This window comes from Protopterus annectens, chromosome 8.part0 (genome assembly GCF_019279795.1).
Source record: "Protopterus annectens isolate FY-2018-M chromosome 8.part0, PAN1.0, whole genome shotgun sequence".
Classification (NCBI taxonomy): Eukaryota; Metazoa; Chordata; order Ceratodontiformes; family Protopteridae; genus Protopterus; species Protopterus annectens.
The window spans coordinates 1,361,669,620-1,361,688,899 of record NC_056741.1 but is presented as its reverse complement, the minus strand read 5'-3'; the positions used below and the strand labels follow the sequence as shown (position 1 = coordinate 1,361,688,899).

The following is a 19,280-nucleotide window of genomic DNA, read 5'->3' as shown; positions in this document are numbered from 1 at the left end:
ACTTCAGAGAAGTAGATGCCAAACAAGAGCGGCCCCAGGACTGAACCCTGAGGTACTCCACTTATCACTTGTCTGGAGCTGGATTTGGAGTCGGCTACTTTTACAGTGTGGGTTCTATCAGTAAGCCATTGAGCAACCCATTGGGTGACATAGGGATTAATGCCCAACTTAGTAAGTTTATCTATGATTCCAGAGTGGGGGATGGTGTCAAAGGCCTTGGCAAGGTCTAGATAGGCTGTGTGGATCACCTTACCCTTGTCCATGGCTCTGGAGACTGATTCAAAGAAGTCAATCAGGTTCAGGAGACAAGATCGGCCCTTCACAAACCCAAACTGGGTGGGGTCCAGTGTTTGAAGGTTGCCAATGTCTTTGTTTAGAAGTTCCATGATAATACGCTCCATGGCCTTGCAGATAAGGCTTGTCAGACTGATGGGACGGTAGTTTCCGGGATCCAAGGTGGATCCCCTTGTGGATTGGGATAACTGTAGCTCTGCGCCACTCAGTGGGCACGAAACCTGAGGTGAGGCTATGATTAAACATGACACTTAGGTGAGGTGCCAGTTCATATTGTAGTTCATGTAGTACACAGCCCGGGATGTCATCTGGTCCCATGGATGCTGTATTCTTGGCTTTAGAGAGTGCGTTTTGTACCTGTGTGGCCGTTATTACTAGAATTTGGCAATCTTCCGGTATTGAGATGGGCCATTTAGGGGGTGAGAAGGGGGTGAAGTTGGCACTGAATCGATCTGCCAAGGATATTGGCAATATCCTTCGGATCAGTATATTTAATGCCATTCTGTTTTAGCTCAGAGCAGATCTGAGCATTGTCATTTAGATTCTTGACATAGTTACAGAATGCTTTGTGGTTGTCTTTGGAATCTTTGGCAATTTTATTTTCATAACTAGCTTTGGAGGATTTTATGAGGCATCTCAGTTTCTTACGGAGGCTAGTAAGAGTTTTTTGCATCCTGGGATTTTCCTCTTTTCTGCAAAAGTTTCTTCCTTTTGTTGTAAAGTTTGTTTATGGCAGGGGACCACCAGATTGGCTTCCTTTTTTTGGATGAGAGCATTTTGGTTCTATTTGGGATGGCACGATTCATGCATGAGTGGATGTTCTCATACACTGCCTTAGTGTAGGATTCAGCAGTTGAACTTTCAGTTCCCGTCTGCATGGGTGTCATGAAGTTTGTCACTTCTGACTTGAGTAGCATGACGTTGGCTCTGGAGAAGTTTTTTATGGTTGTTTCTTTACTGGGGGGTGGGGGTGGGATGTGGATGTTAAGGGTGATTAGCTTATGGTCAGACCTGACCAACGAGGGGGTGACCATAGGTATGGAGCACTGATTTCCCATGTTGGTAATGACTAGGTCTAGGATATTGGAGCCCCTGGTGGGACTATGGATTAGTTGATCCAGGGCGTTGGAATTTTTGAATTCCAAGAACCGTTGCGCAAAGGTGTTGGGACATGAGTAGTTTTCCCAGTTAATGGCAGGGTAGTTAAAATCACCCAGTATTAGGGTGTTTGGTTCTATCTTAATATTTTCCAGTATGTTTAGAAAGGTGTAGTGAGAATCTTGGGGTATGGTGGGGGATCTGTAGCAAGCTACAATTTGGATTGCAGTCTTACCTAGTGTTAGTTGCACTTGGAGAATTTCAGACACATTGTGTTGGCCAACTAGCCTGGTGGTGTGAATATCCTTGGTGAATATTGGCACTCCTCCACCTTTAGTGTTTCGGTCCTAGTTTGGTGGCCGAAAAGTGTGGTAAGAGTTGTAGCCTGGTATTGCAGGGGTACTCTGTGGAGCCTTGAACCAGGTCTCAGTTACTGCACAGATATCGATGTTCTCCATTTTTAGGAGTGCCTCGAGGGAGTGCATTTTGAGGTTTAGACTTCTAGCATTGAGTAGCATTACCTTCTGATTTTGCATGCTTGTACCTGATACGGTGGTGGTTTTGTCCTTTGAAGTTTGCCTAAAAAAGGCACTATAGGGGTGGCAAGAGCCTTAGCCAGTAACCTGAATCCCAGAGGCGACAGGTGCAGACCATCTCTGGCAAAGCATCGTGGTCTGTCAATCATGTCGTCCCAGGCAGACAGATACTGGATCCCCTTTGAATGACACCATAAGCTTAGCCAATTGTTGAAGTCAATCATTTTATCCTTATATTATGGCTCTTTTTCCTGGCCGATCAACTTTTGTGATTTTTTTTCTGGACTACTACTTCCTTCTACAACAGGGGAATCATCCTTCCCCCTGGGCCTGGCCTGGCCCCACTGTAGGGATGTTTCCGTTGGTTGAGGATTCTATGCTGTAATTTTTTCCATTCCTGGTACCAGTGCACCTGCCAGGGTTGAGCACTTTTTTGTCCTCGGTCTTGTGCACCCAGCTATCTTTTATTTTTTTTAATCTACTACTGTCCATGATATAAGCTATATAAAATATAGTCTATATATCAGTGTAGTCTTGAGTGACATTTTGTGGAAAACGGGGTCCACCTCATGAAGGTATTTACCAACAGTTGAGGATGAATTCAATTCCAGCAATACTACTCTCCTTTGCTCGCTGATTTATCATATCTTCATTTGGACCCCTATGTACAGAGCATGGTGATGGGGTTGCTGGACTCTACCCTTTCTAAAAAAAAAAAAAAAAAAAAGTCATTCTGCTTTTGAAATTGAAGTGTTGGTACATGACAAATTTCCATAAAACATTATCTTGTCTTTCCTTCCCAACCCAAGTCATTTGTATCATCATTAGGCTGGCTGACGACATTTTACATTCTCAGAAGGTAAGTTTCAGTCCTAAGGCAAGTGTGCCTTCTCATTACTACCTCTGATATGACTGGTCAGAGATGTCCACAGCAATGCATGCACATGTAAGGGTGTGGTTCTCAATCTTGTCAAGTGTTGCACGTTTTCTCCAGTCTCCATTATCAGAATCGGGTAATTTCTGTAAAGTCTCCTCTGTGTGGCCTACGATGGAGTTTTGATAAATAATTATGTTTGAAACACAATTCAAAAATCTTAACGCCAAGTTATTAGATGGATACAACTTTTGCCATAATTGTCCTGGATTCCCTATGAAATGGCAAGGTGGCCCATGGTACAGACCTCCTAGTCAGAGATGAGAAGAAACATTGATCAAGGAAGCTGCCACTTTGAAGTGAGTAGCATTAGTGCCAGGGTCTGTCTTATAGCTGTTGTAGAAATTCTGCCTCTCTTGGTGTTCTCCAAGTCCTATTTGCCCTTTTCTGAGATGGTGGTGAATTATCTACATGTAGAGTAGTGACTTTTTCCATATCTTGAAAAATGCAGACTAGAGAAGAAACCATCTATTTTGACTTGGGAAGTATCATTTTCACATATCCTGTAAGGGAGGTGGGTTCCCTCTGGGTGTCAATTAAAGAACTCACCCACAAAAATCATGGTCTCTGCTAAGTTGTGCACATAAGTGGTGGTGGTGGTGGTGGTATAGGGGCAAAAAACTAAGAAGAAATACTGTCAAAAATCTGAGTATGTTAGGGAGTCAATCTTGCTCCTACACAAATCTTTACCGTCACAGGATGAGGAAGAAGGATCTTTTTTATATAATTTCTTTTTTGAGACTGGTATTTTTATAGGTAACTTTTTTTTCTTCAAAAATAAAGAGCATATAATGGACTGGGGTACAAACCAATGTCCCCTGCTGCTTCATGGCAGTCCCTGAACAATATTAAAATATTCACAGGCAAACGGTTTACACTCAATAGTAGGAGGAAGAAAAAAAGCATGTGTACTTGTAGAAGGTTTTGTAGTATAGCATATCCCACCAACAACAACAGATTTAGACTTACCATAATGATGCAGTCTGTATTGCTCATCTCCTGCACTTATAATATTGCTCTAGACAACATCAACAAGTGAATCAAGGAAGCTGTCACTTTAAAGTGTGTAGCATTAGTGCCAGAGATTGTTTTATTAGTGCCTACCTTATCATCCTTCTTTTTGGGAACCATCAAAACTGAATGCACCTTCATTGGCAGACCTAGGGAGGATTTGTGTTTTACTGGACTCTAATAAAGACTTCTTATATTTTTACCTTTAATATTTCCCTACAGACATTAAAAAAAACACATTACTTTTATCTTGGCGAGAAATGCTCAATATCACAAACTGCAGTCTTGTTAGGTTCTAAACAACTATCATAAAAGAGTCGTCTAACTTATGCATCTGCCCTAACCAAACATGGCAGTGGACATGGTAACCTCTGGATGCAGTTTACATATCATAAACACACCTGCTGGAGTTGGGATGAAGACACAGCCTTACTTCATTCCAAGTTAAATACTGTTTATTATCACATTATATATATATATGTGTGTGTGTGTGTATATATATATATATATATATATATATATATATATATATATATATATATATATATACACACATACATATATAAATAAAAGAACATAGCTGTGTGAAACTGAATGACCAGCAATATCCAGATGGCGAAAGAGATCATAAGGGTGGTCACAGATTACATATCACAAACACACCTGCTGGAGTTGGGATGAGGACAGAGCCTTACTTCATCCCAAGTTCACAAAAAAAATTCTCAATTGCAGTAGTTTTACACACACACACATATATATATATATATATATATATATATATATATATATATATATATAAGAACATAGCTGTGTGAAACTGACAGACCAGCAATATCCAGATGGTGAAAGGGATCATAAGGGTGGTCACATATGGAGTCTTATGCTGCTTCCATCAACATATAAGCAGGTGTTAACCACTGGTGGTCTTGACTGGAAAAATGGGAACAGTTAAAGAACTCTGGTTGGAACATAGAAGGTGAGCAAACCCCAAGTATTGTGATTTACTCTTACAGCGACCACCACTTAAGAAATCTGCTAGGATAGTACAGCTGCTCGTTAAATGTATTTACCATAACAGTAGCTCCAAGTAGAGTGGACAATGTTAACAGTGAATGACGGCACCTTGTTTATATCCCCAAATCTTCATAAGTGCCTTCATTAGCAAAACTTTTATTTCCAATGAAGGCCTTACATGGTATCATGTCAAGATTCCTTAGAATTTCACAGGTGCATGAAGTGCTCACACATAAATAGTGCCAGAAGAAACCACACACAGTTCTTCAAATCCCCTCTGCCTGTATGGAAATTTGACTGTGGCAAGCTACTGTGTGAATTATGAGTAATACATAGTCATACTAAAAAGCAATAACTCTGAAACTTTAGAAACAACTATATACACTTTCTCACTGATTTAGTGATAAGTACATTTAAATATCTCAAGGAGAGTCACTGTAGAAAATCAGATCATCATGGTACATTCTCAAGTAGTATTACAATATCTACTGGTAAAGGATCCTTTGAAGCACAGACATGTTAAAGACCATCCTCTCCCTAAGCCTGTGCAACAACTTGTAATATTTACTTATATTACTTTATTTTGAAGTGAATGTGTAGACTGCAGAACTTGTGGCAGCTTCTAAAATATCTTGTACAGAAGTGTTTCTGAAATGTGGTGTTGATACTGTTTCTCCCTAGTGGAATGTGCTATTATTTCGCCTTGCAGAGGTTTATTATTCTTACAACAAAATGCAGTGCAACGAGATGACCATTTTTATATCATCTGCATATTAACTGGCATTCCTTTTTTTCTTTTCTTGAATGGTGCCCCAGGTGAAGGTTTATGTATCTATTCAGCTTATCTTAATTATATACTCCATGACAGAATCTTACACAAAATTGAAGATCCAAAGGTAAGTAAAGACATAACATGGGCCACAATTACCTATGTGGCTGTACACAAAAGATAAGAATGAGGAGACTCCTATCCTCACCATCCCCTGATATAAGAGGAGTCCCCTCAAGGCTCTATTCTGTGACCACTCATATGCATTTTTTCTCATTTGTGAAAAATTACTCCATTGTCTGATTCACCAAATATGCAGTAGTGCAAAGTTCAGACCACTGTCCCTAAACCTGCTACTACCATTTCTCTTCAAATACTATTTAACATTACATATGAAAGGTGCAGTAAAATTCAGTTATCTTCACTGTCCAGAATGTTGAAGATAGACTAACCCCGCCAACTTTACACAGTACTGATGGGCAACTAAAACTTGAAGAAACAGCAAAAAATGTTGGATAAGTTGTAGATGAAGACTTTTCAACTGATATACATTTAGCAGTTACTATCTTCAATGTACAGAACTGACAACCTGATCCTTCTTAGTGTTGAGAGCCACACCAGGGAGATAAAGGTTTCCCTGTGCACAATTAAGAGAACAATGGTCTCTGTTCTGTAACTTACATGTCATCTGGCACAATTACAAAGGTGCAAAGATTATTCACAAAGACTATGAATGGGCTTCAGCAATTTAAGATTTATTTTATAGCCAGAAATGGGAATATATTATGTGATCTAAGAATCTATTCTTCAAGCACACAATAATAGACACGTATACAGCGAACGCTGTAAACCGCGAATGGCCACGTCCTTGAATTTTTTCCTCGGGAAAACATTCACGTGGCCATAAAATAAAAAACAAACTTTAAAACACTAAGTGGGGGGCTGTTCCCCCCACACCCCCCTAACTAAATATACCATCTCCAAGATCCAACAAGGAGTCTGGAGCTTTAGAGGACACGGTCTCAACAAAAATTAATATTAATATTAAAATGTACCATGAAACTTGACAACTTCATGTCTCTAAGATTTCCATGCTTATGGGATAAACAACCCTTCTCAGTTAAATTCAGCCCATCAATCCATATCTTCACAGAAGAACTGGATGATTACAAGGCCATCAGTAAGCTTCAAAGAGAGATAAGGGGCATTAAGCTCCTTGATGGCCACCAGACCCTGAGCTTGTTCACAAAACTTATAAACCTATACAATAAATATACAGCTGATTGTTTTATTAGGTCTTTGGCTCAAGTACGTCTAAGCTGCCTGTGCATAGCCAAGCAAATGAAAATAATGTTCATCATTCTGGTAGCTTGTATAAGAAACTAGCACTTAGACTGCTTAAGAAATACTGCTAACATCATCCAGGGAATAAAAGAGGGGTTTATTAGAATGAGAATTTTTCATTCTGAAAAAGTAAGTGATTCAAGGGCTTCAAACTGCACGGTTGTACGGTGTTATGTAAAATAACATCTCCTAGAAAAGGCGCTTTTCACTAAAGATATCACAGCTTTCCAAACTTTATGATTCACCGGTACAGTTAAATATCTCATGGGGGCACAATAGCCATTTTAAAGGTCTTAAACACAAGATTTCTTTAAGGAAGTATTTTACAGATGGATGTCCATAAAATAAAAAAACAAACTTTAAAACACTAATTAAGTGGGGGGGGGCTGTTCCCTCCACACCCCCCTAACTAAATATACCAACTCCAAGATCGCTCTACATTGAAGAAAAGGGCAATTCCCGATAATGGCCAACAGAATTTTTTTCCTGAGGAAAAAATTGGAGGACGTGCCCATTCATGGTTCACAGCATTCGCTGTACGTGTCGATTATTGTGTGCTCGAAGAAGAGATTCTTCGATCACATAATATAGACCCCCAAAAATTGCAGCCAATCTTTGTCTTCTCTGTCTTATCACATTCTTTGAGGAAACATATAGCTGACATACAGAGCATTAAAGGACCCTGTAATATTTGAAATAAATTACACAGAATATCCACTTGGTAACCTGAACACAAAAGGACACTCAGCCATGGTAAAAATTAACATACACACAAAGAAATGTGATAATTTCATATCTCAAAGATTCCTAAACCTAAACCTCTCTTTCTTAAACTCACACCATCAGTCCACAGCTCCAAGAAGGAACTGGCTTACAATAAGTCTCTTGCAAGCTCCAACAAGGGGTCTGGAGCTTTAGAGGACACAGTCTCATAGCCGGCCTTAAGCATAGGCCAACTAGGCGGCTGCCTAGGGCGCCGCTGTAGCAGGGGCACTTTTCCAGTATTTATTTGGTGTAGGTAGACCAGGATGAGGGTACCTGGGTGGTGTGGGGGGGGGGGACACTGTGGAGCCCTTTTGCCTAGGGCACCAGCTGAACTAAGGCCACTGTTGCACAGTCTCAACAAAAATTAATATTCATATTAAAATGTACCATGAAACTTGACAACTTCATGTCTCTAAGATTCCCATGCTTATGGGATAAACAACCCTTCCCAGTTAAATTCAGCCCATCAATCCATATCTTCACAGAAGAACTGGATGATTACAAGGCCATCAGTAAGCTTCAAAGAGAGATAAGGGGCATTACGCTCCTTGATGGCCACCAGACCCCGAGCTTGTTCACAAAACGTATAAACCTATAAAATAAATATACAGCTGATTGTTTTATTAGGTCTTTGGCTCAAGTACGTCTAAGCTGTCTGTGCATAGCCAAGCAGATGAAAATGATGTTCATCATTCTGGTAGCTTGTATAAGAAACTAGTAGTTAGACTGCTTAAGAAATACTGCTAACATCATCCATGGAATAAAAGAGGGATTTATTAGAATGAGAATTTTTCATTGTGAAAAAGTATGTGATTCAAGGGCTTCAAACTGCACGGTTGTACAGTGTTATGTAAAGTAACATCTCCTAGAAAAGGCACTTTTCACTAAAGATATCACAGCTTTCCAAACTTTACAAGTTCTAAAGAAGGTAATGATTCACCGGTACAGTTAAATATCTCATGAGGGCACAATACCCATTTTAAAGGTCTTAAACACAAGATTTCTTTAAGGAAGGATTTTGCAGATGATTGTGCTGCAGTTTGTGAAAAAGCTGGTACACTGCAAATACATGGACTTTAATGGAAGACTAAATTAAGCTGGAATCAAACAAATAACTGAAAAAGTCCAATAACTATGGCATGAGATGATACAGAGTGAGCCAGACCTTGCTTTTGAACCTAAGATTTTCTTTACTATCATGCCTCTCAGCTTCCTTTAAGATATTTAAAACTTGAAAGGAAAAAGGAGATACTGTCAGGAATCAAAATTCTACTCTTCATCCAGAAAAACTCACAAGTCTAAGATGCAAAACACCACCTTGCTGAGTCAATAACACTTTGTGCTGAAGTCTCTGGCTGTTAAGTCTCTCTCATAATTCTGTAGACATATTAAAAAATACAAAACCAGCAGCATGAGGAGACAGGGAAAGCACTCTGGACCAGCTATGACAGTACACATGGGTCAGATCAGAGGGTACGCGTTATCAAGGACGGGCCCCTTTCTTTTAACACAGATTGTTTTATTAAGTACATAAATTTCATATCTAATAAGCAGTAGGTCCATTCCCTGTAATAACACTACTCTGGATAAATAACAGTGGCCATGGGTATAGACCTGGCATGGGCACCAATGGGCACCATATCCAGCTTATTTATGCTGGCTTGTGAATATGCTGGGAGAAAACAAGGTAGCTGTTATGCAAGGCTGTCAGGTTTCATTTAGAGTTTTCTGTGGCTAATCCACTTAAAGCCAGATTGTAAGTGTGACTTGTTTGTTTTGTGTTTAACAGATGAGACTGCAGTGTATCTCAGAAACTTAACTTTTTTTCAAGGAACAGTGATCTCAGAGTTAAATAAAGCAGCAGGAGTGTGGGGATGCAGAAGAGCAGATGTTTTAAAATGAAACAGTGACTTTTGTGATTTCACTTTTGGACTGACACTTAGTGGCAGTACTTTCGAGTGTTCATCGCTAATGTATTGCGATGCTATACAAACATCATCCAAAGCTCCATTCCTGAAGACTAAAACCCCAACAGCAGCTGCAGTGGAATGGACTTCATGTTCCAAAGTGACAAGCTTTCTATTGTTATAGCCATTATGAGAAAAAAAATAATAAATGGAATTAGCCAACCCCATCTAAAGTACAAACTTGGTATTTTTTTGTACAAGCTTCAGTTTAAAAATCAATATAAAAAGCTTACTCTGCCTTTGCTGATGGCCCTGGTCTAGTCAACATAAAATCTCAGTTTTAGTGCATGTCCATACAGTGGAGCAGATACTCTCTCTGAATCGAATACTCAGGGAAAAGAAGGGTAAATGACTGACGTGGTTAAGGTTCGTCTTTGTGGTCTCTTTGGCCATGAAAGAGGGGTTACTTTGTAAAGTAATCCTGTCATGATAAAATACTAAATATGGTGAATCAAATGAGAGAGCATGAATCTCAGAAATCTTTCTAGTGGATGTGACTGACACCAAAGCAATGACTTCCATGTCAAACACTTAATTCACCTAACACTTCTGGCTTGTGTATGCATTTGTGTACGATGGGGGGAATTACGTTTCTACAATATAAAAGTACTGATCCCTAAGGCACCAGATCCACTGTGGTGTACGTGGGTGGATGTTTGTATGTGTCTCAGTCATGGTCATGGAAGAAAGGTGCCTTTCAGACAAAAAAAAAAGTGATGTCAAGGAAGAAGATTCCAGTCCCACATAGAAATTGAATTTGTCTGCAAGAAGGACTGACAGAACAGCAAATCAGTCCCATATCAAAGACTTTAGATAATCTATTATGGATGGAAACAGAACTGAAAGAGGATGTAAATCAGATACAAGGAGAAATGAGCCTAGATATCTCTGAATGTCTCCCGAGTATGTGGCATTCTGAAAATGGAGTGATCTATATTATTCATGCCAGCAAATATGGGTTACTGGCAAACAGTGGAACTTAAGCAGCCAAGCTAGGAGTCTAAAATGTCCAGATGTTTCACAGATGGGTGGTCCAATTTCTTTATGATAAGAAGTAGATTGCATGGGTTCTTCAGAAGGCAGGATAGGCCTTTCTCAGAATAAAATAAATAAATGGTTTGTTACTAGGAGTGCACTTCTCCATTGATACACAGGAACAGTGAGTACAATACATTTCTTTACAGGAAAACCTGGTTTTGCCATTCAAAACTCATAGTAAAGTCACATGCTGGTTAACCTGCATCACAAAAATATTAAGCAATTTGCTATTAAAATTATAAGATTCAGTTTTGTGCCATACAAGTCTTCTTAACATAACCCCTGATATGGTAACCTCCAAAGTAGAATTAACAGCGTTGTAAACACGTCAGTGTATGAACTTCTACGGTTTCTATCCCAGCATTTCTTTCTTCTTTTGTTCTGGTCTTAAATTGAACTTTTATAATATGGTCTATAATGGAGTTTTGATATTCATGTATGGTAAATTAATTGTCCTTGTGGATAATGTACTAAATGCGTAAACCTACTTACAATTATGTAGCAACCATGTACCCTTCAAAGCACAATAAAGAGGAAAGACAGACCACTTTGCATCAAGTAGCAATTGTAATCTCTCTGCATCCCGTTTCAGGTCAGAGGTTCTCTCTAAGCAGACTGAAAAAAAAAATCACCTGGATAATTGAAGGTATCCAGAAAAGAGAGGTCTTTTGGTGGAATCCTTGAGGAATGAAAGGAAGGATTCTTCCAAATAGAATTCCAAGGAGGAGGAAAATGCTTCTCTTTCATATTAAAATACCCCTCATTACTAAATGTGTTAGGGGAAGGTTCTTCTTTTACACTCTCCATAGTGAACCTTTACAAGTACCTGTGAAGATTTCTTTCTTTCTGATCTATCCACAGACCAACATTAGTCCATGAAAGTAGTAACTTACATTCCTGTTTTAATACAGTTTTCTGTATAACACTAGAACACTCTCTGACAAAAGATTTACAGACAAAAGAGGGTAGTATAAATTCAGAAGGTGAATCAGACAAAGAAACAACAGGCATGGGTTGATACAGGATTGCGAAATCATGAAGCTCATCCAACAGTCACACCTGTAGACCAGATATGATCTCAGAGCATCGAAGAGGGTGCTGCTAAGATATCTTTTTGCAGCAGCAAGGCTGGAGAGGAGAATGTTGATACTTCAACTTTAGAAAATGACTGCATTTTCCTTTGTTTGGGATTCAATTGAAAACTACTGCACTCATCAGAAACATTGGAAAATTATCTTTTCTTTAACAGCCTCCTTTGATGATTTATCTCTGCCAAGCTCAAAAAAAGTACAGTTTTGTACACTTACCATAAATGTAGATGTTCGAGTGTATTCACTGTTGCAGTCATTACATTTGGGTTATCTGCTTGCAGGTAGCCCTCAGTCGGCCTGATTAACAAAGTCTTGGGTCCTGCGTCAGTTGCTGTCCCTTCTTCCATGACGTCAGGGGTATAAAGCATGCAGCCGACGCCATTACATCAGTTTTTCTTGCCCCAGATGTCAGGTGCCCCCCTAATGGGAAGCAATTAAATGCAAAAATACAATGGTGTACCTTCAACAAAAAAGCAAATACACCAAAAAGCTTTTAAGCATAGTAAAGGAAAGTAGAGGTATAGCCAAAAGAAGTTAGGGGGCTGGAGGGAGGGTAACGAGGACTGCAACAGTCAATACACTCGAACATCTACATTTATGGTAAGTGTACACAACTGTACTATGTTCTTCGTGTTTCACTGCTGCAGTCATTACATTCAGGTAGATTCCCAAAGCTATGGTTGGGAGGAGGAATTTAGATAGCATTAGGACCAGCTATAATGCCCTGCAACACTGCAGTGGCAAAGCCAGCTCTGGATTTAGAGAAAATTGGCAAATGGTAATGCTTGGTGAAAGTATGTACAGAACTCCAGGTAGCAGCTTTAGGGATTGTCCCTGGTAGGGACGCCTCTGAGAAAGGCTGTAAAGGTAGATGCAGCCCTGGTGGAGTGAGGTCTGATACCCTGAGGGATAGGTTTTCCATGGTGCTTATAGCAGAAATGAATGCAATGGCCTATCCATTTAGAAATGGTTTGCCTTGAAATAGCCTTCCCCTCTGCCCTGCAGCAAATGCCACCAGCAGTTGTTCAGATTTCCTTTGAGGTTTAGTCCTGTCCAAGTAGAATCTAAGTTGTCTGTGCACATCCAAGGAATGCAGTATCCATTCCCCTTTGTTCTGTGGACTGGGAAAGAAGGTTGGCAAATTAATGGACTGATTAAGAGCCACACTGGATACCACCTTGGGCATGAAGGATGGATTGGTTCTGAGGGACACCCTGTCCGCATGAAAGATGATGAAAGGCTCCACTGCCATAAGGGCCTGTAATTCAGATACCCATCTTGCTGAAGTGATTGCTAAAAGAAAAGTTCTTTTCCAAGAAATACATTTTAAGTCTGCAGTAGCAGTTGGCTCGAAAGAAGGTAGAGTGAGTTTCTCCAAAACAAAGTTAAGGTCCCAGGGCTGGGGTTGGAGCTCTCCTGGGTGGTCTCAAATTTTTGACCCCTCTGAGGAACTGCTTGAGCAGTGGATGAGAGAAGAGAGGAGGTTCTGTGTTATAATGAGCTGAAATGGCTGAGGCGTGAATTTTGATGGAGGAAAAAGACAGGCCCTTGTGAAGCATCTCCGTTAAGTATTGTAAAATCTGAGGTAAATTGGGTGCTGCTGTGCTCATCTTTTGAGACTGGTTCCAGGCACAGAATCTTTTCCATTTTTCAGCATAAGATTTTCTAGTACTAGGCCTCCTTGCCTCTAAAATGATATCCATCACAGGTTTACTGAGGGATGGTAAAGGAGAGATTAGGTAATTAGCCAGGCTGCTAGGTTCAGTGTTAGAAGCTGAGGGTGCAGAATCTGGTTCTCCTGCTAAGACAACAGGGAAGGAGTCTGAGGCAGGTGCCATGGGGAGAACCATGACACACTGCACAGGAGGGGGTACACCATTGTTGGCGTGGCCAGTCTGGTGCAATCAAAATCATCCTTGGTTTGTCCTGTTTGATTTTTAGTAGTACTTTGGAGAGCAGAGGCAGAGGGGGGAAGGCATAGATTGACAGGTTTTTCCAGGTGAAAGACAGAGCATCCACTTTCCAGGCTTGTTTGTGGGGAGTCCTTGTGCAAAATTTGTCCAATTGGTAGTTCTGGGGAGAGGCAAATAGGTCTATCTCTGGGCTCCCCCCATTTGCTTGTCAACATGTTGAAAATCCTTGGTTCCAGCTTCCACTCATGTGGGTCCATGAGGTTTCAGCTTAGTCCGTCTGCCAGTGTATTTAATTTTCCTGGCAAGAACTGAGCTTGTAGGTGCACTTGGTAGCTCAAAGCTGTGTTCCACAATGCCAGGGCTAGTCTGCAGAGGGGGTAAGAATGTGTACCCCCCTGCTTGTTTATGTACCACATAACAGTGGTGTTGTCCGTCTTTACCATTAGTTGTCCTGGAAGAATGTGGTCCATGAAGGCTGTCAGAGCATTCTGTACAGTTAACATTTCTTTTTGATTGATATGCAGGTGCATTTGACTTTGGTTCCATTTGCCCTGAATGCACTTCCCTGCCACGTAAGCCCCACCATGCATAGTCTGATGCGTCTGTTGTTAGGGTTTTGGCAGCAGGGGGTGGTGGTGTGAAAGGTAGTCCCTTGTTTTGATGGCAGGCCTCTGCCCACCAAAGGAACTCTAGACGTAGGCAAGGTATGATAGGAGTCATTGCTTCGAGATCCTGAGAATGTTGACACCATATGCTTTTTAGATACCACTGTAGTTTCCTCATATGCAGTCTTGCATATGGAATTAGAAGAATGCAGGAGGCCATGATCCCCAAGGCTTGTAGTATTTGTCTTGCAGATAGCAGGGTTTTTGTGGCCACTTGTTTGAAGTAGGTTGTTAAATGAATTTGTTTCTTTGGCGTGAGGAAAGCCATCTGGAAAGTTGTATTCAAGCTTGCTTCCAGGAATACCAAGTGTGATTTCCTTTTGTTTATGGTGTACCTCAGACAAGTTAGAACCCTTTGTACAAAGGCCAGATGATTCAAAAGTATGTCCTGGCTTTCTGCCTGAATTAGACAATCGTCCAGGTATGGGTACATTTGAATATATCTTTGCCTGTAAAATGCAATAACTGGAGCTAGGCACTTCGTGAATACCCTGGGCACAGTAGATAAGCCAAAGGGCAGTGCAGAGAACTGATAGTGCGTGCAGCCTGCTTTGAAGTGCGTGTAGCCTGCTTTGAATCGTAGGAATCTTCTGCAAGATTCCCTGATTGGGATGTGCAGGTATGCTTCTTTTAAATCTAGTGTTACCAACCAGGCATATTTGCCTAGCATAGGAAGCAACTGGTGAAGAGTCAGCATTTTGACTTTTGGAATCTCCAAAAAGGTGTTTAGAGTAGACAGGTCCAGGACAGGATGCCATGAATTGTCTTTTCTGGGTACCAGGAAAAGTCTTGAGTAAAAACCTTGTCCCTTTTCCTGTTCTGGTACCAGCTGAATAGCCCCCCCATGCTTAAGAGAGAAAGTATTTGGTTTTGGGCCTCTGCCCACTTATTTGGGGGTAGGTCTGGCCACCCACTTGGTGTTGGCAACATGTGGAAGTGAAATCTGTATCCCTGGAACACTATATTTAAAACCTATTTGTCCTGGGTAATGAGTTCCCAGATCTTTGCATGAAGAGCAATCTTTCCCCCCAAAGCGGCAGTCAGTTGATAAGTGCTTGGAAATTTTAAAAGGAAGTCACTGACACAGTTTACCATAGGGGGGAGTCTTATTACTCCAAGATTTGGAAGTGGAGGCCCCCCCACTGCTTAGTCCTGTGCATACCCTGGGACTGCAGCCTGGGAGCTATGCTGGATCTGGGTTTGGACTGAGAAGGTCTGGAAGAGGCAGGAAAGGACCATTTCTTGGAAGGACAATACCTACTAAATCTTGGAGGTTGTACTTGTAAAAAATATTTAACAGTTTGCATATATTTAGCCTTTTCTTCCATCTTTTTAAGAATTTCTTTTGCCTTGTTGCCAAACAGGTGGTCCTGGTTTATGGGAGCATCCAGTAATTTTACTTTAACATGATCTGGTAGGGATTTCTCCTCAAGCCAAGCATGCTTTCTAAGTACAGACCCAGTTACAGCAGCCCTGCAAGATGCCTCTAGAGAGTCAAAACTACATTGCAGAATATGTTTTCCAACCTGTTCAGCTGAATGCAATAAATCCTGTAAATCTTTATTTTCAGCACAATCAGGAAACAACATAATTTTCTGTTCAAGTAATCCAATAATATGCTGCTGATACTTCAACATATGAAACTGGCAGTTTAAGGCCCTTATGGTCAAAGTTACAGAAGTATATACCTTCTTACCCCATCTATCCAGCGTCCTGGAGTCTCTATCAGAGGGGGTTGGATTTTTGGCAGTAGTAGCTTTAACGCCCTTTGGGCCCCTGTGAAATAGTCTTAGGATCCGCAGTAGGATTTTTGAAAAGGAACATGTGAGAGTCAGGGACCCTGTAATATCCAACAGGTTTCCTGGGAGTAGGAGGTAAAGAGTCAGGGGCCAAGCCAGATTCTGCAAATGCATCACCAACAATGTCTAGTACAGGAGGTATGGCTAAAGGCCTGTGCTGGGGCAAGAGTAAGAAATCCCTAAGCCTCTTTCTAGAATCAGAGAATTCCTGAATTTCCCAGTGAAAATGCTCCCTGAGAGTATGCAAGGTTTCACCAAAAGAGAAATCCTCTGGGGGGGAAACAGAGGGAATGGAGTCCTCAGCAACAGAATCCTCATAGGTAGATAAGGGTAAATCCTGTTCATCAGAGGAAACAGAAATTTCAGAATCTTGGTCAGAAGTATCATAAACAAACTCAGTCCTAGGTCTTAGAGGAGGAAGGCTGGCTTCCCCTGATTAGAGTAATAAGGTCTTCAGCCATTCTTATCATCTGTTTTTTACAGATAGAGGCCTGATCATGCAGTCTGGGCATCGTTTTTTAGGCATGGTTCGAGATTTAGGCCTTGAAGAAGAAGATGGCGTTGGTTTAATATGCAAGTCAGTAGGTCTGAATACACCCTCAGAAGCTGGTGCCTGCACAGTGGCTCCGGACCCAACTAAGGTACAGTCATCCGCAGGTTCCACAGTTGAAGCATCTCGCGGCATACCGGACTCCGAATAGGTCTCAGTAGAGGCCTGCAAATCAGAAGTAGCGGGTATCAGGGGCTGCGAAAGCGCCTCACTGAGTACCAGCAAACTGGCTTAGGAGAAGCGTCGTCTGTAGTTTTGGACCTATGCAGCTTGTCTCTGTCTTTATCTTTGCGTTTTTTCGGAATGTCGGTAGTCGGAAGGCTGACTGAAGACATATCAGGATAATTGAACCGAGCATCAAAATATTTAGAAGTGTAAAATATACTGACGATGGATAGTTTGTGGTTTAAATAAGGCACAAAACCGACAGCGAGGTACGTCGTGGTCAGGGCTTAGGCAAGGAATACAGTACGAATTAAAATCTTTATGAGGTATTTGCTTTTCACAAGTAATGCAATTATTTACTTTTACTGACATCAGTTAACAGCAAGAAAAAGTTTCCCCAATGGGGTACTTAGCTTTTAGTTGAAGACTTCGGTTCTGTAACTCAAAAACAAAAATTTCAGGAGTCAGCAGACCGGCACATCACCTCTTAAATATCAAACCACCTAAATACTAAGGTAACATCACATCAAATTACCTATCACTAAAGCCAGATACATTACAATGTGTGTAACAATGCCTTATTATAAAAACATATAATCCTATAAATCAAAAAATATTTAAAATTTCATCATAATGAATCGTAACAATAAGCAGTTTTTAATATGAAATCCATCCAAGCAACTTAAAGTAAATAATAAAAATGAATAAATAACAATCAACATCTATAAATCTTACTTTAAAACAGTATAGTTTAGGCTAAACTAAAATTCTATAAATTCATAGCTCTAAGCTTAAGAAGGTGCTTCAACAAAGTATTAGTTTAAAGGTGTGGACACTTATGCAACCAGCTTATTGTACATTTTTTTATTTTTCATATTTTTTCCCCTAACAGATTTTTTTGCTTTTCAATTGAATTGGACAGGTATACAGGTCACTTTAAAGGTGGGAAAAGTTTTGAAATTATTTATTGTGGTCTCATTTTTTTATATCACAAAAACCTGGCATTTTAACAGGGGTGTGTACACTTTTTATAGCCACTGTATGTAAACTACTCCTTTAGTAGAGCAGATACAACTGTCCTAGCTATATACAAATGTCATGCATCTCTGAAGGTTTTACAGAATGCTGGCACAGGACCAGCTAAGACCTTCATAGGGAATACAGGAGTGATTATGAAAGGGTGTGTGTGTCTGTCTGTGTGTGTGTGTACTTTACTATTACAGTGGCCTTTTCTGATGAAGATTCAGGGTTTATGAGTGCTAAAAATCAATACTGATATGGCTAAAAACAGTTTTTGATATATATGTGCAGTATTCCATCACTTACCTGGACTGCCATCTTCTTCCATTGTTCCAGACTCTTCCAAAGGAAGGCAACCACATTTCATCTGTCTGAGTGGTGTGGTCAAAATTTGCACCAACTCTGTGAGCTGGGAGCTTCTTTAGCTTTTCCTTCTCTCCTGTTGATAAGGAAATAATAATAAAAAAACAATAAAAAGCAATGCTTTAGAAGTTTTGAGGAAAAAAGTCAATCTCCAAAATGACTAAAAATAGAACATAAACCAAGAGACAAGACACATAACTAACTGATTATAACAAACACAATTTTATTACTATTATGTGCTCTGTCAATGTTTACAAAGTCTAAATTAATTTACATGGATGTGGTGAACTTTTCAAAATACTTTTTAAGGCAAGACAGGCAAATAGGAAGTACTTAAATGCTGTACTATCTGCTCCAAAAATCTCCTTAAATGTAACTCACTGTGTTTAGCAAACTCTTCGTAAGATGGTCCAATCTCATGCATGTTCCCAGATTCTTCATCATCATCATCATCATCAATCAACCATGGTGGAGTGGCACCTAAGTATCAGTTAAGGGATAAGGCAATAATTATTTCAATAACTAAACCAAAATGAGAGAGAAAAATGCATCAAGTATTGTAATCAGTAAACCCAAATAACTTAATTTACTCCAGTTTATTTTTAATGAACCAAAGCAGCACTTACTGGCTAAACTGCTACACAAACTGGGAATTGTTAGCTTTCTGAAATTTTATAATATTTAAAATTAATATTTTTATTGCGATAAATTGAGAAAAATGAAAGGACTGACTTTCAGAACATAGTTTAGCTCCACAAACACTTAACCTTTCTCTGAAAAGGCCCAAAAGCAGCACTTGGAAACACACTAAACAAAAGTACAAACTATGTATCCACCACATCCTGGCATGTATGTATGTATGTATGTATGTATGTATGTATTTATTTATTTATTTCACATTTGCTAACCAAGTTGTTCCAACTGAGCACATTGCCTATTTTCGG

The 19,280-nt window shown here is 40.1% G+C and overlaps 1 protein-coding gene across 2 annotated transcripts in view; it reads right to left on the bottom strand.

Annotated features, from left to right (window-relative positions):
- The window catches only part of CENATAC (centrosomal AT-AC splicing factor), a 484,230-nt gene that overhangs the window by 40,213 nt on the left and 424,737 nt on the right, over positions 1-19,280 (bottom strand). For both annotated transcript variants that reach the window (XM_044080937.1, XM_044080938.1), the window contains 2 exons: positions 18,718-18,816; positions 18,280-18,412 (listed from right to left, as the gene is read on the bottom strand). In XM_044080937.1, the coding sequence (XP_043936872.1) occupies positions 18,280-18,412; positions 18,718-18,816 (232 nt within the window). The remainder of the gene's footprint in view (positions 1-18,279; positions 18,413-18,717; positions 18,817-19,280) is intronic.